General features: G+C 53.9%; 1 protein-coding gene across 5 annotated transcripts in view; it reads right to left on the bottom strand.

Moving 5' to 3' along the window:
* Positions 1–4261: 4261 nt before the first annotated feature.
* Positions 4262–20900, bottom strand: part of eml6 (EMAP like 6) — a 28993-nt gene continuing 12354 nt past the window's right edge. For 3 of the 5 annotated variants that reach the window (XM_023953555.2, XM_023953559.2, XM_078949283.1), the window contains 23 exons: positions 19142–19269; positions 18410–18551; positions 18191–18343; positions 17981–18112; positions 17357–17445; positions 17116–17283; positions 16832–17033; positions 16616–16742; positions 16467–16545; positions 14718–14847; positions 14548–14646; positions 13492–13512; positions 12341–12514; positions 12056–12264; positions 11825–11982; positions 11051–11165; positions 10773–10961; positions 10531–10703; positions 8486–8648; positions 8300–8403; positions 6741–6894; positions 6562–6662; positions 4262–4544 (listed from right to left, as the gene is read on the bottom strand). In XM_023953555.2, the coding sequence (XP_023809323.1) occupies positions 4520–4544; positions 6562–6662; positions 6741–6894; positions 8300–8403; positions 8486–8648; positions 10531–10703; positions 10773–10961; positions 11051–11165; positions 11825–11982; positions 12056–12264; positions 12341–12514; positions 13492–13512; positions 14548–14646; positions 14718–14847; positions 16467–16545; positions 16616–16742; positions 16832–17033; positions 17116–17283; positions 17357–17445; positions 17981–18112; positions 18191–18343; positions 18410–18551; positions 19142–19269 (3035 nt within the window). In that variant the 3' untranslated portion in view covers positions 4262–4519. Of the gene's footprint in view, positions 4545–6561; positions 6663–6740; positions 6895–8299; positions 8404–8485; positions 8649–10530; positions 10704–10772; positions 10962–11050; positions 11589–11824; positions 11983–12055; positions 12265–12340; positions 12515–13491; positions 13513–14547; positions 14647–14717; positions 14848–16466; positions 16546–16615; positions 16743–16831; positions 17034–17115; positions 17284–17356; positions 17446–17980; positions 18113–18190; positions 18344–18409; positions 18552–19141; positions 19270–20900 lie in introns of all 5 variants that reach the window. The other 2 variants (XR_013656583.1, XM_023953556.2) reach the window with 2 other exon arrangements.

The raw sequence follows: 20900 nt of genomic DNA, 5'->3' as shown, positions 1-20900 counted from the left end.
CGACTTGTGACACACAGGTGGCCTGCAGCGACTCGTGACACACAGGTGGCCTGCAGCGACTTGTGACAGACAGGTGGCCTGCAGCGACTCGTGACGGACAGGTGGCCTGCAGCGACTTGTGACAGACAGGTGGCCTGCAGCGACTCGTGACGGACAGGTGGCCTACAGCGACTCGTGACGGACAGGTGGCCTACAGCGACTCGTGACACACAGGTGGCCTGCAGCGACTTGTGACAGACAGGTGGCCTACAGCGACTCGTGACGGACAGGTGGCCTACAGCGACTCGTGACGGACAGGTGGCCTGCAGCGACTCGTGACGGACAGGTGGCCTACAGCGACTCGTGACGGACAGGTGGCCTGCAGCGACTTGTGACAGACAGGTGGCCTGCAGCGACTCGTGACACACAGGTGGCCTGCAGCGACTTGTGACAGACAGGTGGCCTGCAGCGACTCGTGACGGACAGGTGGCCTACAGCGACTCGTGACGGACAGGTGGCCTACAGCGACTCGTGACACACAGGTGGCCTGCAGCGACTTGTGACAGACAGGTGGCCTACAGCGACTCGTGACACACAGGTGGCCTACAGCGACTCGTGACGGACAGGTGGCCTACAGCGACTCGTGACGGACAGGTGGCCTCCAGCGACTCGTGACGGACAGGTGGCCTGCAGCGACTTGTGACGGACAGGTGGCCTCCAGCGACTCGTGACGGACAGGTGGCCTGCAGCGACTTGTGACACACAGGTGGCCTGCAGCCACTTGTGACACACAGGTGGCCTGCAGCGACTCGTGACACACAGGTGGCCTGCAGCGACTTGTGACAGACAGGTGGCCTGCAGCGACTCGTGACGGACAGGTGGCCTGCAGCGACTTGTGACAGACAGGTGGCCTGCAGCGACTTGTGACAGACAGGTGGCTTACAGCGACTCGTGACACACAGGTGGCCTGCAGCGACTTGTGACACACAAGTGGAATCCAGCGACTCGTGACACACAGGTGGCCTGCAGTGACTCATGCCACACAAGTGGCCAACAGCGACTCGTGACATACAGGTGGAATCCAGCGACTCGTGACACACAAGTGGCCAACAGTGACTCGTGACGGACAGGTGACCTGCAGTGACTCGTGACACACAAGTGGCCAACAGCGACTCGTGACTGACAGGTGGCCTACAGCGACTCGTGACGGACAGGTGGCCTCCAGCGACTCGTGACGGACAGGTGGCCTGCAGCGACTTGTGACACACAGGTGGCCTGCAGCGACTCGTGACACACAGGTGGCCTGCAGCGACTTGTGACAGACAGGTGGCCTGCAGCGACTCGTGACGGACAGGTGGCCTGCAGCGACTTGTGACAGACAGGTGGCCTGCAGTGACTTGTGACAGACAGGTGGCTTACAGCGACTCGTGACGGACAGGTGGCCTACAGCAACTCGTGACGGACAGGTGGCCTCCAGCGACTCGTGACGGACAGGTGGCCTGCAGCGACTTGTGACACACAGGTGGCCTGCAGCGACTTGTGACACACAGGTGGCCTACAGCGACTCGTGACACACAGGTGGCCTACAGCGACTCGTGACGGACAGGTGGCCTACAGCGACTCGTGACGGACAGGTGGCCTGCAGCGACTCGTGACGGACAGGTGGCCTGCAGCGACTCGTGACACACAAGTGGCCTACAGCGACTCGTGACACACAGGTGGCCTGCAGCGACTCGTGACACACAGGTGGCCTACAGCGACTCGTGACGGACAGGTGGAATCCAGCGACTTGTGACACACAGGTGGCTTACAGCGACTCGAGACGGACAGGTGACCTGCAGTGACTCATGACACACAAGTGGCCAACAGCGACTCGTGACAGACAGGTGGCCCGCAGCGACTCGTGACATACAGGTGGAATCCAGCGACTCGTGACACACAAGTGGCCAACAGCGACTCGTGACGGACAGGTGACCTGCAGTGACTCGTGACACACAAGTGGCCAACAGCGACTCGTGACGGACAGGTGGCCTGCAGCGACTCGTGACATACAGGTGGAATCCAGCGACTCGTGACGGATAGGTGGCCTGCAGTGACTCATGCCACACAAGTGGCCAACAGCGACTCGTGACATACAGGTGGAATCCAGCGACTCGTGACACACAAGTGGCCAACAGTGACTCGTGACGGACAGGTGACCTGCAGCAACTTGTGACACACAGGTGGCCTGCAGCGACTTATAACACACAGTTGGCCTGCAGCAACTCGTGACACACAGGTGGCCTGCAGCGACTCGTGACACACAGGTGGCCTGCAGCGACTCGTGACACACAGTTGGCCTGCAGCAACTCGTGACACACAGGTGGCCTGCAGCAACTCGTGACACACAGGTGGCCTGCAGCGACTCGTGACAGACAGGTTGCCTGCAGCGACTCGTGACGGACAGGTGGCCTGCAGCGACTCGTGACAGACAGGTGGCCTGCAGCGACTTGTGACACACAGGTGGCCTGCAGCGACTCGTGACGGACAGGTGGCCTGCAGCGACTTGTGACACACAGGTGGCCTGCAGCGACTCGTGACATACAGGTGGAATCCAGCGACTCGTGACACACAGGTGGCCTGCAGCGACTCGTGACAGACAGGTGGCCTGCAGCGACTTGTGACAGACAGGTGGAATCCTGCGACTTGTGACACACAGGTGGCCTACAGCGACTCGTGACGGACAGGTGGCCTGCAGCGACTCGTGACACACAGGTGGCCTACAGCGACTCGTGACACACAGGTGGCTTACAGCGACTCGAGACGGACAGGTGACCTGCAGTGACTCGTGACAAAACAAGTGGCCAACAGCGACTCGTGACGGACAGGTGGCCTGCAGCGACTTTTGACGGACAGGTGGCCTGCAGCGACTCTTGACGGACAGGTGGCCTGCGGCGACTCTTGACGGACAGGTGGCCTGCAGCGACTCGTGACACACAGGTGGCCTACAGCGACTCGTGACGGACAGGTGGCCTACAGCGACTCGTGACGGACAGGTGGCCTACAGCGACTCGTGACGGACAGGTGGCCTGCAGTGACTCGTGACACACAAGTGGCCAACAGCGACTCGTGACGGACAGGTGGCCTGCAGCGACTCGTGACAGACAGGTGGCCTGCAGCGACTCGTGACATACAGGTGCAATCCAGCGCCTCGTGACACACAGGTGGCCTACAGCGACTCGTGACGGACAGGTGACCTGCAGCGACTTGTGACAGACAGGTGGAATCCACTGAATTGTGACGGACAGGTGGCCTGCAGCGACCCGTGACACACAGGTGGCCTACAGCGACTCGTGACGGACAGGTGGCCTACAGCGACTCGTGACGGACAGGTGGCCTGCAGCGACTCGTGACGGACAGGTGGCCTGCAGCGACTCGTGACACACAAGTGGCCTACAGCGACTCGTGACACACAGGTGGCCTACAGCGACTCGTGACGGACAGGTGGCCTGCAGCGACTCGTGACACACAGGTGGCCTGCAGCGACTCGTGACATACAGGTGCAATCCAGCGCCTCGTGACACACAGGTGGCCTACAGCGACTCGTGACGGACAGGTGACCTGCAGCGACTTGTGACAGACAGGTGGAATCCACTGAATTGTGACGGACAGGTGGCCTGCAGCGACCCGTGACACACAGGTGGCCTACAGCGACTCGTGACACACAGGTGGCCTACAGCGACTCGTGACGGACAGGTGACCTGCAGCGACTTGTGACAGACAGGTGGAATCCACTGAATTGTGACGGACAGGTGGCCTGCAGCGACCCGTGACACACAGGTGGCCTACAGCGACCCGTGACACACAGGTGGCCTACAGCGACTCGTGACACACAGGTGGCCTACAGCGACTCGTGACGGACAGGTGGCCTACAGCGACTCGTGACGGACAGGTGGCCTACAGCGACTCGTGACGGACAGGTGGCCTGCAGCGACTCGTGACGGACAGGTGGCCTGCAGTGACTCGTGACACACAAGTGGCCTACAGCGACTCGTGACGGACAGGTGGCCTACAGCGACTCGTGACGGACAGGTGGCCTGCAGCGACTCGTGACGGACAGGTGGCCTGCAGTGACTCGTGACACACAAGTGGCCTACAGCGACTCGTGACGGACAGGTGGCCTACAGCGACTCGTGACGGACAGGTGGCCTGCAGCGACTCGTGACGGACAGGTGGCCTGCAGCGACTCGTGACACACAGGTGGCCTGCAGCGACTCGTGACACACAGGTGGAAACGTTCCAGTTTGAGGTAGAAATGAACTTTATTCCATTTTTACGAGTTGCTACTGAATCACAGGTTTTTTTCCTGCTGTTGGAGCCCTGAATGATTGTAGCACCACAGTTTAAAGAACAGATTTGTGCTGAAGGCACAAACACCACAACACAAACACAACTAAGACTCACACAGATCTGAACACAAAACACAGCAGCAGCCATCTCATCGCTGGACTGTAGGCGGAGCCTGTCTGACGCTGGCGAGGAAGAAGAGGCTGGAGGAAGTTCAATGACACTTCCAGACGAAGAGGCTGCAGAGAACACACAACAACACACAGCAGCACACAACAACACACAAAAGAACACAGGAAAGAAGCATCAACGTCCTGATCAGCAGCAACGTGTGGACCTAAGTGGTTTCTGTGCGTTTGTGTATCAGTGTGTGTTGTTTTGGGTGGGGGCTTTGTGTGTTGATTTTTAGTCGTTAATTTTTGCTGTAGCTGCTGTGATGATGATGATGATGATGATGATGATCAGGATCATTTTGCTTTTCTTCTCCTCTCGTCTTCTGGGGGGGGGGGGGGTCACAGGTGTTTGTGGCGTTGATGAGCTGACGTCATGTGACATCATCACAGGTATGGCGTCCTTTGTGACTAAGAATGTTTTGTTTCTAGGAAACGACTCGGTGAAGAAAAAAACGGTTTGAACAGGGAATTTTAAAAACTCTGCAGTTTCATACATGTGGTCTGGAACATGCTGCAACGTCACATGATGACGTCATCATGACGTCACATGATGACGTCATGATGACGTCATGATGACGTAAGACGGTGATTCAGCTCAGGACATGATCTAAACTGCCCACACTCATTCACGGCGTGACTGATAGAAGAAGCAAACACATAAATGATGGTGTCATCTGCATAAAAATGAAATTTTACATTTGCATTATCCAGGTTATTAATAAGGACGGTGAAAATGACAGGAGCCAACATGGAGCCCTGGGGGACTCCATTACTGCTGTTCAACAATTGACCTAACCTAACCCTAACCCAACAATCACACACTGGGTTCTGTGGCAGAGATCATTTCTAACCCGCTCAGCAGCAGAATCACTTTGACCAATTAGCTTTAGCCTTTGTGGTAAAAGCTGGTGGTCAACAGAACCAAAGGCCTTAGATGAGTCCACAGAGGGCTGCACAGTGTATTTTTGTTTAGGGCATTAATTATGTCGTTGGTTACAGACACAGCAGCGGTTTCAGGGGTGTGGACCGCCCTGAAACCGGACTGAGTTTCACACCGAGGTACATGTTGAAAAGGGTTTTAGTTGAGAGTTTACGTCAGATTGGAGAATTTTAGCAAGAACAGATCCGTTGGAGATGGGTCTGTAGTTATTTAGCTCTGATTGATTGATAGAAGAGCTGCCTCCACACTCCAGCTGTCATGTTTGACTGAATAAAGAACGATTTGGGCGATGGCTTCCACTCTAAAATCTGCTGCGAGTCCTAAGAATTAAGGGTCTTAATGGAGATTTTTTGGGTCAAGGGCTTTCATGGTCTTTAGCAGCTCTGAAGTGGAACCTGTCTGGATGAGGAGAAGGGTCTGAATGACAGACTGGTGGGGATGATAGGGGGTCCAGCCAGCTTCCTTTTTCTGCAGGTGACAGAGTTCATGATAAGATCCTCCGGTTGATTTAACCTTTGGTCCAGTTCGGGTTCTGGTTTGCTTCCAGAATGTCTGAGCTTTAGCGTTCCCAGGCAGACATGTTTGTCTCTTGGGTTTCTTCAGGGCCGGTTGGTCTCGCTTTGGTCCAAACAGCATTTCTATCTCTGAGTACGAACAAAAGTTCTTCAGTGACGCAGGGATTGTGAGACGTTTTGACAGGGCGTGTGTGTTTTTCATTTGTTTTGTGTATATTTGTTCTGTGTGTGTTTGTTTCATGTGTGCGTCTTGTGTGGATGTTTATTTCGCCTCACTAACGGAGGAGGGTCCAGAACCCTGTCCCATGAGCAAGGCTTTTGGGGTTTGGGGTTACCATGAACCCACTGAAGCTTGAAGTTTTCCGGATGAGTTTGTGTCGACTTTCCACAGAAGCAGCCGGGAGCAGGAAGTGCCGACCCGGAACCTATATGGACGTTGGCCCTTCCACAATAAGAGCGTGGGCCAGGTGTTCACACTTGGGCCAGTGGCGTGGGGTAGCATTAGGTATGTGCGTGTTGTATATATGTGTTTGTTTCATGTTTGTGTGTTTTGTGCGTCTGCGTTTCATGTGTGTGTGGTTGGTGTGTGTGTGTGGTGCACATGTGTGTTTTGTGTGAGAACGTTTACCTGCAGTCGCTGCCGCCGGCGCTGATTAAGAACTTGTCGTCACAGGAGAAGCGCACGTTGGTGACGTGGGCGGAGTGACCGAAGTACCGCTTGTGTTTGGCCTGTAAGTGGGCGTGTCAGAACAGGTGAGTGTGTGAAGCTTGCAGGTGTGTGTGCTTGTTCTCGTGACGTGCACTCACAAACTTCTCAGGACACGGGAACTCGAAGAGCTTGATGAGGCCGAAGTCGTCTCCGCTCGCCAGGTTCAGGCCGGCGTGGGAAACGCACACACAGTTCACGTCGGCCTTGTCGGCGTTACGGGGCCAAACGCCGAGGACCTCGTCGCCAAGGATGCTGAGAAAGACAACCGCAGTGAAGAGCTGCAGCACGCCGACCCTAAAGCCCCACCCACCTTCAGACCTTCAGGAGCTTCAGCAAGACACCTGGACGGCTCCAATCACATCCTAGAACCACGTTCTAGACCAGGGGTCGGGAACCTATGGCTCGCGGGCCATATATGGCTCTTTCGATGGTCACATGTGGCTCGCAGACAAATCTTTAATTATACTTTTTTTTCATTAGACCAGTCCTTCTGGGGCGCGATGCGATGCCAGAGGTCACTTTACTATTATCTATTATTTCACAGAGTTTGTAGCAGCCGGAAACCTGTAAATTGCCGTGCCCAAAACTGCGCTCCCGTCTCTGAGGAAGAGTGCGCAGTTGCGGGGACGGGGTGTGAGGAAGAAAGCAGAGGGTGGGGGGGGTTGTGAGGGCAGCAGGTGAACCGCGCAGGGATAAAAATGTAAAACCCAATGCCCGTCACTCACTGCAGTGTGTGAGTGTGTGTTTGGCTCCATGTCTGTCTCACATCTACAGAACATTCAGACTACGATCACGTTTAAAGTCTCAACGCCTGCATGAAGCAGAAACTCACCACGTATCAACCAGACTAGACCATCAGCAAAACTACCACGAGAAATACTCATCATTTATTAGCAACAGCATAACAATGTTATTAAAAAGAATCCACAGACTTATTGTACTTTAAAAATGTTGAAATTACATCAAATGCACACATTCACTTGTATATTTAGTTTTAAACAAATTGTCGCGGACGGAGTTGGACTGGGTGGCTGTTGGGCCGCGTTAAAAGTTCTGGAGTTCAATGAACGCATCAAGCAGAGATCTGATTGGCTCTCAGTTCTGTCGCTCAGCCTGTTGTTAGTTTGGACCAATGGGGTTCAGCTGTGGGCCGAATAAGGGAAAGGGGAGGGCTGACGCGGCAGGAGCGAATATAAAGTTGGGAGAAGCGCTCGCTCTCGTCTCGGCGGGAGAGATTCAGGAGTTGCTGAATTAATTGAACGGCGTTTGTTGCGGTCTACAGTAACCAGAATAAAGAACTTTAAAAGAGGTTAAGTCTCCGTGCCTCAGTGTGGGGAAGAGACACTACATTATTGTATGGCTCTTTGGAAATTACATTTCAAAATATGTGGCATTTATGGCTCTCTTGGCCAAAAAGGTTCCCGACCCCTGATCTAGACAGAACCCGTCCTTCAGCTCCAGCTCTAAAGAAACATCTACCTCTGCTGCTGAGGGGAGGAGCTTCACTGGACAGAAATTCTCTATCTACCCTGGACCTCCGTTAAGAGCGGTGTGTGTCATTTCTCTAATGTTCTCCATAAGAGTGCGCCAGCTACTGGACACAAATCACACATCTGAGTCTTGACTGGGTCAGTTGATGAACAGGACTAAGCCTCACCTGGTCCAGCTGGCCCAGGTAATCCTGTTAATGGCATTCTGCTCGGTGACAACCTTTCCAGACGGGACTTCATGCACCTGACGAGTGTAGGTGCTGGTGGACACCTACAGAGTACGACCAGATCAGCAGATGCACCACGGCACCCCCCATCCTGTCGAGACCGGGTCAGAAGTCTGAAAAACTCACCTGGATGTGCCTGCTGTCAGCAGAGAAGTCCATCTGGATCACGGTACCGGAGATGTCTTTACAGTAACCGATCCGGTTGAGAGAAGGCCCAAGAGACAGGTCGTAAAAGTCCACCGCACTTTCAACCGAACCCACGGCCAGGAACCGGTTGTCTGGACTGAACCTGAGACAGAAGTTTAATGAATAGAGCTAAGAAAGGATTCTGTGGCACGCTTGGACAGCAGCTGACCCCGACCTCATTGCTTTTTGTCCCCCTGAATACTGCAAATGTTCTGAGGTTGACTACAGCTTCCCACGCTGTCTTCCACCATTGCCACGACAACGGCCATGACGGCGGAAAAACGACATCAAAGACAAAAAGTCTAATCTACTGAAACTGCACGAGTTGAGGATCTGTGGTGAAAGAAAACTTTGACAACAAAAGTCCATCCGTCCATTTTCTTCTGCTTCTCCGGTAACGGGTCGGAGGGACAACGAGGTAGAGCGGTCGACCTTCGACATACAGACGCCCTGCCTGCCTATGCGTCAAAGCGTCCTTGAGCAAGACCCTGAGCCCTACAGGTTATAAGTTATAGGTTACACACTGATGGACAACACAGTTGACTCAACGGGCTTCATCCCAGTATTTGTGTAATGAACATGAAATCAATCATAAAATACAACAGCTGATTGTTAAACTTAACCAAACTGTCATCGTTGCCCTTAGACCCCCCTTCTCTGTAAGGAAGAGCTCCTAAAAAAAGGATTCTGGAAAAAAGCAGAAACCTCAGGGGTGTCCACATGAAGGAGGGATCCTCCCCCAGGACGGACAGGCGATTATAGAGAAGAATTAACTTATCTAAATCTACAACTACATGTTTGCAGAGCAGAGACGAGCCAACTGGAATCTGGATTTACCATTCCCTGGGGTCTCCGCCCGGTGGGACAGGCCTGGAACACCTCATTTGTATCCGGGAGCTCATTCTTTCAGTCATGACCTACAACTCATCACCAGGTGAGTGTTACCAAGATTGATCAGTAGAGGGAGAGGCGGAGTAGAGGGCTGCAATGGGATTGGGTCCCGCCGGGTCCCACGCAAATCTCGCGGGAGCGGGCGGTTTGAATTTTGCTGCGGGCGGGAGCGTGCGGCTAAAAAAGAAACACCGTGGGATTCGGGACGTTGCCTTGCGACATGATGGAGATGTCAACAGATGATGTAGAGAAGAACCTCAAACGAGGTATTTACAGCAGTGGTCCCCAATCCCCGGGCCGGTACCGTTCCACGGGTCATTTGGTACCGGGCCGCACAGGAAAAATAAAATAACTTACTTTACTTCCGTTTTATCTATTTCGGAATCTGAAAGATGTTTTATTTTGAAAAATTGCCCGATTCTCTGTTCCATCCGTCTATGTCTCTCTTGACGCAGGTCAATTTGCTCTTCTGGGTCACGTGACGGGATACCGCTAAAATAAAACCCAGGAACTAGAAAAATGAGTAAAAACAAACGTCAGGAAAGTTTCTTTGCTAAGTGGAAAAGGCCGGCCGGCGTTGCTGCAGCGTCTGTCCGCCACATTTAACATACCGGTCCGAGAGAATATTGCCAGACGTCAAACCGGTCCGTGGCACAAAAAAGGTTGGGGAGGGACCGCTGATGTACAGCACAGAAGCTAAACAAGGAAAGTTTGACGTTTGGAGAAGTTTATCAAATACTTTTTTTTTTTTACATGCAGGCCAGGGAAAACGAAACAAACAATCTCTTAAATAATATCAATACAAATACGCACAAAATCGATGCAGCTCTATTATTGCGCGGGAATAAGTTCTCAGAGTTTTGCGGGAGCAGGCGTGATGAAGAAAACAGGGCGGAGCTCCCTGTCTGATAGCAGACATGACACCAATCCACCCGTCAATCTAGCTGTGATTTTCCCTCACTTACTTGTGTTGGGTTGGCTTGGGGCAGTAAATGTCCTGAGGAAATGCAGAGCATGAACGTGTGAAGGTTTTGTGGAGGCCAAACCAGCCTCAGGACTAAACACTGGATCTTTTTGAAGGTTGGACGACCTACCGAATGTCCTGGATGGAGACATTACGGTCCCTCTTCTTCCCCCAAATGGTCAGAGAGTTGACCAGCAGGACAATGAACTCTCCGGTCTCCATGCCGATGGACACCATCTCTCCGTTGGGACTGTAGGATGTGCACTTAGCAGGATGACCTAAACTGACCTTGTTTAGCAGTTTCTGGTGCAGAGGCAGAGTCACATGTTAGGCCACTTGAAACTTGGAACCCAAGTAACGTTTGTCCTGTACCTTATCAACCAGGTCCCATATCCGGATGGTCCCATCATCACCAGCAGAGATGAAGACATCTTTGAAAGGGTGAGAAGCCAAACCCCAGATCCCCCCGTGAGTGTGTCCATTGATCATGGTGTTGGAGGCAGCGTTCTTCTCTCCAACCTCAATGATCTCTCCGTCTTTGGTTCCCACCAGGATTTTACCCTGGATGAAAACGGTGGTAGAGGTTCTGATTCACCACCAGAAGCAGAGACGAAAGGGAGCTACAGCTTCAGGTGGAGGACAGCTCTCACCTTTCCTCTGCAGACAGAGCGGACATTCTCAACTGGCTGACCCGTCTCCAGCTGAAAGGCTCTGCAGCGTTTCATCTCCTGGTCCCAGAGCTTCACAGCTCCTCCCTCCTTGGTCCTGTTTAGCACCAGAACAATGGAGGAGCATCAAACACAAGTCCTCATCCATAACACATCCTGGAGGATTCTCTGTGATCAGTTGGGTCCCACTGTTTCATAACGCAACTCGAGGACACAGAATGACAATTTCAACTTTCTGTGATGATTCTGCGATTGATCAGCTTCCATCGGGTCACACGGGATCCGAAATCCTTCAGACCTTCCTTCTGCTGCTTTCAGAAAACTGTGGGTAATGTTAGAGCATTAAATCTCCACCAAAGTCTTTGTTTTCCTTTGAAGTTCCACAATCTATAGGGGCTTTGTTAGCATCTCCAGGAACTGGAATCATTCCTAAAGTTAGAACCGGTTCCTTTCTTCTTTACTCTGCAGGATGAAGCAGTCGGTCAGCTTGCTGGACCAGCCTCTGATCCCAAACTCAACCCTGTGAGCATCAGAAATGGCTTTAGGAGTCATGGACTCGTTCTAGGCGCTGCCATAATAATCTCTCAGATTCAGTTTTCTGTGTTTCTACACTCGATAGTTCTTACTTCATGCGTCTGTGGGATCACTGGTATTATTGCTGGTATCTTGCAGATGCCCCCCCCCCCCCCCCCATTAGCCTATCAGATGGTATAGGCCGTGGTAGGATGAAGGAACAGGGTGGATTGGTGCACTCACGGTCGTTCCTTCCCGCCGGTGACGATCAGCCCATCCCTCAGGGTGGTGTACATGGTAAAGATGGGGCCACTGTGTGCTTTTGCCACCACCCGCACCAGGAAGTGCTCTCTCCAAACGTAAACATCTCCATTGATGGCGCCACTGAACGTCAGGTTGTTCTAGACCAAACAAACATGGATTCAGAGCAAATTAGTGAAGGAGCAGTTTTAGGAAAAGGTTTGGGGTCCTTACAGCGCCAAACGCCACGGACAGCATGGTCTGAACCCGACTGTCCTCCACCGAGCCGATCACACCCTTCTTGTACATAAGCGAGCCACCAACCAAAGTCCAGAATTTGATGTGTTTGACCCCGACCGACACAAACTGGGTGTCCGAGTCTGGTCTAAATTCCACCACGAAGATCCGCTCAGTATGGCCGCCTTTGCTGCTCGCCTTAGTGCCTGACAGAGGAGTCAGAGGTCATGCGTCTGTCCTGCCAATCACAAACCATCTCCATGGAGCATCACCGCAACTCACCTTCCTGCCACCTCCACACTGTAATGGTGTGCTCTGGCTCCACCCCCACGGAAAGCAACAGCTTCCCGGTGGCGCTGAAGTTCACGTAGCCAACACCTTTAGCGTGCGAACAGCGCAGGATGGACAGCGTCTGCTTGGTCACGGCATCCCAAACATGGATGGACGGAGCCAGACCTTTGAGAAGAGACCAACAGATACCACAAAGCGAAGAACTTCAGGGCTCAAATGAGAGGAGGAGCTAAGAACCACAGAGCAAAGAGAACCCAGACATCCTGGAATCTATCAAACCCTGAACCAAGGAAGTACGTCAACCTTCAAAGCTGTCAGTGAAACCAAAGACCAGAGAGGACAGTTTCTACCAACAGAAAGAACTTCAAGACTTCAAAAGAACAGGGGATAGAAGGTTCTAGGAGATCTGGGGCCTCATTTCTAAAGGTTGCGTACGCACAAAAGAAGGCGTACGCCACTCTCTACGCAATAGTTGAGATTTATAAAAAGCAAACTTGACGGGAAAATGTGCGGTCCTCCACGCTCTGACCCAGGCGTACGCACAAAAACGGGTGAAATGAGAGACGGCGACACCGTCGGCAGATGGAAGAAACACGTGAAAGTGAAAATGACAATGACAATGACAAAGATGCGTAGGATGTGCTTGCGCACGGTTTTATAAATCCGAATATTTATGTGCGTACGCACGTCCTATGTTTCATCCGTACGCCACTTCTGACGCAAATCCTACGCAAAGTTTTAGAAATGAGGCCCCTGGACTCTGAAAGATCAAAAGGTGAAGGACCTTCAGCCTTCTATGAGCTGTGGAACCATGGCTTGTTTCAAGAACAGGAAGACAAACAGAGGCAGGCGGGACACTGGGAGCAGAGATCTACAGACGGAACATGGACCCAGCCAAGAACCAGACATGTCCGTCACATGAACGGACAAACTTTTATCCAACCATGTGACGGAAGGAGGCTTTGACGGTCATCCATCTGTGTATACCAGCTGTATTTGCTGTAGATGAACTGGCCCCACCCCTACTCCCACCAAACAGAGGGGGACTGAGAAGGACCTCAGCAAGTGCAGACGGTACACATGCAACTACAAACGGGCCGGGCCTGAGCCCGGCTCTGCCGAACACGGTGAGCCCCACTTACCTGGCTGCTCAGAGGAATCACCTGGTGGTGGGGCGGGCGTAACAATGAGGAAGCAGTGCAGAAAGATAAAACAGAAAGAGTGTGATGGGCTGATGGCAGCCAGGCATGCATGTAAGACCTGCTGACCAATCAGATGACAGCTCTGCAGCTCTGTCACTGCCGCTGTGAGCGACCCATTACCGCCGCCCCAAGTCTACCCCCCCGATCCATGCTCAAGAACAGACAAGAAGAAGCCAAACCTCTGGTTCTCTGTTGGGTTTGGCAGTCAGAGACGATCAACAGACTCTGAACACCGAACAAAAACTCTACAGCTAAAACTACAGCACCTTCCTAATGATTATGCAAATCGTATGCAAGTGTCAAAAAGATTTAATTTGTTTTTGAATGAAACTCAGGGAGGATTTCGTGTCTCTGGGCTCTTTGGCTCTCAGACATCTGTGACAATCAGTGTCTGACATTCTGCAAAGAAATTCCAAACTTCAAAAATTCACCATTTCAATGGTCCAAGGACTGAGAAGCTGCTCCAAAAAAGGCTCCTATGTTCAAACGGAACTTGACCTTTGAAGATTATTGATTAGAATAGTTTTAGATGTCAGAAAATATGACCTCGTAATGCAGCAAATTCAACAAATGAGCATTTTCAGTTCTTTAGCATCTGTTGTGGAAGAGAGACTTTAGTTTAGAAAGAAATCCAGTTTTCTTTAGGAGGTTTGTTCAAGAACATCTGTTTCACTCTAATGGATAGTGACTTGAAAATGATGCAGACTTTCATTTGCATTGAGGATTTAGAAGAATCATAGAAACAAAGCATTTGTATCATTATTTGGGCGCGGTGAACATCTAAAATGCACGTCTGAAATCGGTGTCTTTTTCCATCCAGCCGAATGTATCCAGGCGCGTTTTTGAGGAACCTCCTCCGTGACTGGGCCCAGAGCTGCAGGGGTCACCTCATTGGTTGTGGAGAAAATGACAGGAGTTCTAAGAACACGTGGACGGTTTCCATGAACCCGGTCTGGACTCCGGTCTGGAGTTGAACCCGTCGGGTCGTCCACTCACCAATCTGCCCGGTGGCAACCACGTTCTGGTACTTGGGGTGCTGGTTGACGGTCAGACAGAGGATGTCGTCAGTGTGCTCCAGGTAGAAGGTCTGGGTTCCTGTCAGGACAGGAAACAGGAAGTGAGAGGTGGTCAGCTGCACTTTTTCAGAGGATGAAGGTTCTACTAACCGGAGGACAGGTTCTGGATGACCGCAGTGGCGGCGGTGTGAAAGATGATGTCAGTGCCGTCATTTAGGTAGTGCAGGTTGTTGCGACAGTCAAAGCCTCGGTATCCAAAGACGTGGTCCAAGACCAGGTCCTGCATGCCGACAGGGATGAGCCAGAACTGAGCACAGCCAGGTGACATCTTGTACCCCATATAACCCTTTAGCTATCTTAGATGACCCCCCCCCCCTTCCATTGAGGTCTTCTCCCTACCATGACAAAGGTGGATAAAGGTGGAAAGATTTCATGTAATCCATGGACACCAGTGAAGATCACAAATCATTGAAGAAAAAAGGTTCAGAGCACTGTCTAGTGGGTCTAGATGACCCAACATTAAAGTGCCTAGGATAGCACAAGGGTTACACTGCATGGTTCAAGTGACCCAATTCCAATTTTTTCCTCTCATGTGGCACAGATCGGATATGACCGGTGAACGTGTAAGCAGGAAAAAAACGCATGGATTCTGATTTTCTCAGATTGGATTCAGGCCTCATGCATATGTGGAAATAAATGGGATACATGCATTAGCGTGTGCCATCTAAGCAGACAAATCGTATACGGGTCACTTTTAAAACATGATGTAAGCGGGTCGTCAAAAAAGTTGGATTTAATCAGAAAATCGGATTTGGGCATCAAGACCTGCAGTGTAAATGCAGCCTTCTATGTGCGCTCCACGGGTCACTCCACGGCTCGCGCCACGGGTCACTCCACGGCTCGCGCCACGGGTCACTCCACGGCTCACGCCACGACTCGCGCCACGGGTCACTCCACGGCTCGCGCCACGGGTCACTCCACGGCTCGCGCCACGGGTCAGTCCACGGCTCACGCCACGGGTCACGCCACGGCTCGCGCCACGGGTCACTCCACGGCTCGCGCCACGGCTCGCGCCACGGGTCACTCCACGGCTCGCGCCAGGGCTCGCTCCACGGCTCGCGCCAGGGCTCGCTCCACGGCTCGCGCCATGGGTCACTCCACGGCTCGCGCCAGGGCTTGCGCCACGGGTCACTCCACGGCTCGCGCCAGGGCTCGCTCCACGGCTCACGCCACGGGTCACTCCACGGCTCGCGCCACGGGTCACTCCACGGCTCGCGCCACGGGTCACGCCACGGGTCACTCCACGGCTCGCGCCAGGGCTCGCTCCATGGCTCGCGCCACGGGTCACTCCACGGCTCGCGCCAGGGCTCGCGCCAGGGCTCGCGCCAGGGCTCGCGCCACGGGTCACTCCACGGCTCGCGCCAGGGCTCGCTCCACGGCTCGCGCCACGGGTCACTCCACAGCTCGCGCCACGGCTCGCGCCACGGCTCGCTCCACAGCTCGCGCCACGGCTCGCGCCACGGCTCGCGCCACGGCTCGCTCCACGGGTCGCGCCACGGGTCACTCCACGGCTCGCGCCACGGGTCCCTCCACGGCTCGCGCCACGGCTCACTCCACGGCTCGCGCCACGGCTCGCTCCACGGCTCGCGCCAGGGCTCGCTCCACGGCTCGCGCCACGGCTCGCGCCACGGGTCACTCCACGGCTCGCGCCACGGGTCACTCCACGGCTCGCGCCATGGCTCACTCCACAGCTCGCGCCACGGGTCACGCCACGGGTCACTCCACGGGTCACTCCACGGCTCGCGCCACGGGTCACGCCACGGGTCACTCCATGGCTCGGGCCACGGCTCGCGCCACGGGTCACTCCACGGCTCGCGCCACAGCTCACGCCACACTTGCCTCCAACACCTTCTTCTTTTTGGTCACGTTGTTCCTCAACAGTTTGTCCGGCAGCGGAGTGGCTCGGCTCACTGGAGGCCTGAAAGGCACCACAGACTGTCTGGAACTGATGGTTTCAGACCTGATTGGTTCGGTCAGCTGGACCTCACCTGTCCTCCACAGGAAGCTCCTTGTGCTGAAGGTGGGGTTTGGTTCCTGACATGTTCCTGATGCTGGATGAGTAGATCTTAGTGACATAATCCACTGCCTTCTCCCGTGCCACGTCGCTGTCGTAGCCTAAAAGCAGAACAAGCCTGTGACTCCATCCCTACGGTAGAACTGTCTTCTGGGATGGATAAAGTCTCCTCTGGGAAGGAGGAGTCTACCTCCGTCCTCCTCAGTGTCGTCATCGGACTCCTCGCTGTCCACAGCTTTACTCTCTTTGTGACCCGGAGGCTCTCTGGACCAGATCATCAGCGCCGTGTCCCCGCCACCCACCGACAGCAGCACAGAGTCATCGTTAGACCAGCGGACGTTGGTCACATTGGTGCTGTGACCCACATACTTCTTAAACTTTGCAAACTGGCCCTGATGCCACGACAAGAAGATCAGAAGTGAGGAAATGGGTTTGAATAGTCATACACGTCTGGTAGCAGCTGCGCAGAATCACCCTGGATGGGAAACTGAAGAGTTTCAGGAAACCAAAGTCGTCTCCAGTGGCGAGAAGTTTTCGATCTTTGGAGAGCGAAGCGGCATTGACGAAGCTCAGCGCCGGCCAGATCCCTTCACAGGTGGGACCCAGGACTGACGTCCAAGTAGACCAGTCCAGCTTCTCGAACTGAACAGACACACCTGATTGTTGGGCTGTGAACGTTCAGTGGGTGTCTGAACGCTGTCAGACGGTTTCTGACCTCAGTGAGGCTGATGTTCTGCCGCCGTCCTCGTGGCGCCTCAAAGAAGAGCAGCTCCTTAGCTCCAGTGTTGACCAGAAGCAGCTTTCCTGCAGGGAAACGTTGAAATGTTTCAGGCTTCATCTCTGCTTTGAGATGTTCAATCAAGCTTCACAGCAAAGCTCCGCCCACAACAAAGATTCACACCAGAGCTCCACCCACAACCAAGCTTCAGAGCAGAGCTCCGCCCACAACCAAGCTTCACAGCAGGGCTCCGCCCACAACCAAGCTTCACAGCAGAGCTCCGCCCACACCAAAGGGGCGGCCGTGGTGCAGCGGTAGGGCGGTCGACCCGTGATCGTAAGGTTGCAGGTTCGATTCCCGCCTTGCCCGCGCATTAGTCAAAGTGTCCTTGGGCAAAACACTGAACCCCACCTTGCCTCTGGTGGTAGGCTGGCGCCTGTGTTCGGCAGCAGAGCCGCCACCAGTGTGTGAATGTGTGTGTGCATGTGTGTGTGACTGGGTGAATGGGTCTGTGACTTTATAGCGCTTTGTCCTTGTAGGTGGAAAAGCGCTATAAAAGTATACGCCATATACCAAAGCTTCACAGAAGACCTCCGCCCACAGCAGCCCAGGTGAACTCACCTCTGGAGTCCCAGTCAATGTGAGTGATGCAGCTTGCAGTTGCTTTGCAGACCCCGACTCTCTTGCTGGTCAGGACGTTGTAGATGTCCACAAAGGAGTCGTTAGAGGCCACAGCCAGGTACTTGCCTACATCTAAAACACACCGCCCACCAGTCAGATGCCGAAATACCACACCTGCCAACGCCATACCTGGGTGACAAGTTCAGGTACCTTGAGAGAAGCGGATATCTGAGATGAGCTCTCGGCGATGGTGGAAGGTCACCATGTCCTCCAAAGTGTCAGCGTTCACCACCAAGAAGCTTCCATCGTTCAGACCGACTGCCAGAGCTTTACCATCTGGGGAGAAGGCACAGCACCGCCCCCCTAAAGGGAGGACTTGAGTCAGCTACAGCAGACGGCTCAGGTGAAGTACGCCGCCCCCCATCACACCTCTCTTCAGTTTGCGTACGGCAACCATCCTGTGGTTGGACGACAGCTCCCAGATCCTCAAAGTCTTGTCGTCACTGACGGTAGCGCAGACAGGAAGCAGGGGGTGTGCCGCCAAACCCCAAACCTCGCCCTCCATGTGACCCTGAAGAACAGAAACTGTCCATCATTTCCATTTGAACATTTCATCAAAGACCTGGAGCTGCTGACTTCATGTTCAAGCAGACCAGAAAAGATCAAGATCTATGAGACCAGCAGAACTGTAGAGTCTGTACGGGTCTGTTGGTTCTGGGTTAGAGGTTCACTGACCCAAAAGAACCCATGGTGACATCACTGTAACAGAAAACCATCAGAACTGGGTTCTGTGGTCTACGTGGTCTGTGGTCTGAGCCGCATCGTTTTATTTTGAAAGATATTTAGATATTATGGGTTATAGCGCACATTAGTGTGTACTTGTGGGTGTTTGTGTGTTTGTGTGGGTGTATGGCCACAGAAGAGGTTGCCCTTCAGCCCCACTAAGGGGCAGCCTCTGCAGTTTGTTCACAGAGATGTAGGCATGGTTAATGATTAGGGTTAGGCTGAGCCGTTTAGAGACGCGAGTCTGGAGTTTGCCAGTTAAGTCGGCCTGAAGACTAACGCAGACCCTGCTGTTATTACTCCCACTTACTACAGGGAGTGTGTGTTTGTCTCTGAGTGTGTGTATTTGTGGGTGTGGCTTACAGCCACCCTCCTGACCTGAACCAGCAGGGTCATGGGTCCACTCTTGTCGATCTCCAGGATCTCCCCGTTCTTGGTTCCAAGCAGGATGTGACCATGGCCCAGAGTGATTGCCCTGATGGATGGGTTGTCCTCCAGCAGGAGACCTGCATCAAAACACAGACGGGTCAGACAGACAAGTCAGACAGACAAGTCAGACAGACGGGACAGACAAACGGGTCAGACGAGAGTCGGACGGATGGGTCGGACAGACAGATCAGACAGACAAGTCAGACAGACGGGTCAGACACACGGGTCAGACAGACAGGTCAGACAGACGGGTCAGACGTGGGTCGGACGGATGGGTCAGACAGACAGGTCAGACAGACAGGTCAGACAGACGGGTCAGACGTGGGACGGACAGACGGGTCAGACATATGGGTCGGACAGACAGGTCAGACAGACAGGTCAGACAGACGGGTCAGACGTGGGTCGGACGGATGGGTCAGACAGACAGGTCAGACAGACAGGTCAGACAGACGGGTCAGACGTGGGTCGGACGGATGGGTCAGACAGACAGGTCAGACAGACAGGTCAGACAGACGGGTCAGACAAACGGGTCAGACGAGGGTCGGACGGATGGGTCGGACAGACAGATCAGACAGACAGGTCAGACAGACGGGTCAGACGTGGGTCGGACGGATGGGTCAGACAGACAGGTCAGACAGACAGGTCAGACAGACGGGTCAGACGTGGGTCGGACGGATGGGTCAGACAGACAGGTCAGACAGACAGGTCAGACAGACGGGTCAGACGTGGGACGGACAGACGGGTCAGACATATGGGTCGGACAGACGGGTCGGACAGACAGGTCAGACAGACAGGTCAGACAGACGGGTCAGACAGACGGGTCAGACAGACGGGACAGACAAACGGGTCAGACGAGAGTCGGACGGATGGGTCGGACAGACAGATCAGACAGACAAGTCAGACAGACGGGTCAGACACACGGGTCAGACAGACAGGTCAGACAGACGGGTCAGACGTGGGTCGGACGGATGGGTCAGACAGACAGGTCAGACAGACAGGTCAGACAGACGGGTCAGACGTGGGACGGACAGACGGGTCAGACATATGGGTCGGACAGACAGGTCAGACAGACAGGTCAGACAGACGGGTCAGACAGACGGGTCAGACGTGGGTCGGACGGATGGGTCAGACAGACAGGTCAGACAGACAGGTCAGACCGACGGGTCAGACGTGGGACGGACAGACGGGTCAGACATATGGGTCGGACAGACAGGTCAGACAGACGGGTCAGACACACGGGTCAGACAGACAGGTCAGACAGACGGGTCAGACGTGGGTCGGACGGATGGGTCAGACAGACAGGTCAGACAGACAGGTCAGACAGACGGGTCAGACGTGGGACGGACAGACGGGTCAGACATATGGGTCGGACAGACGGGTCGGACAGACAGGTCAGACAGACAGGTCAGACAGACGGGTCAGACAGACGGGTCAGACAGACAGGTCATACACACAAGTCGGACAGACAGGTCAGACAGACGGGTCAGACAGACGGGTCAGACGTGGGTCGGACAGATGGGTCAGACAGACAGGTCAGAAAGACGGGTCAGGCAGACGGGTCAGACAGACAGGTCAGACAAACGGGTCAGGCAGACGGGTCAGACGTGGGTTGGGTGAACGGGTCAGACGTGGGTCGGACAGACGGGTCAGACAGACAGGTCAGACACACGGGTCAGACAGACATGTCAGACAGACAAGTCGGACAGAT

Source organism: Oryzias latipes, chromosome 1 (assembly GCF_053564925.1).
Source record: "Oryzias latipes strain Hd-rR chromosome 1, Olatipes_Hd-rR_3.1".
In the NCBI taxonomy this organism is placed as follows: Eukaryota; Metazoa; Chordata; class Actinopteri; order Beloniformes; family Adrianichthyidae; genus Oryzias; species Oryzias latipes.
The sequence above is the reverse complement of the archived record's forward strand: the minus strand, read 5'-3'. Positions and strand labels throughout refer to the sequence as shown.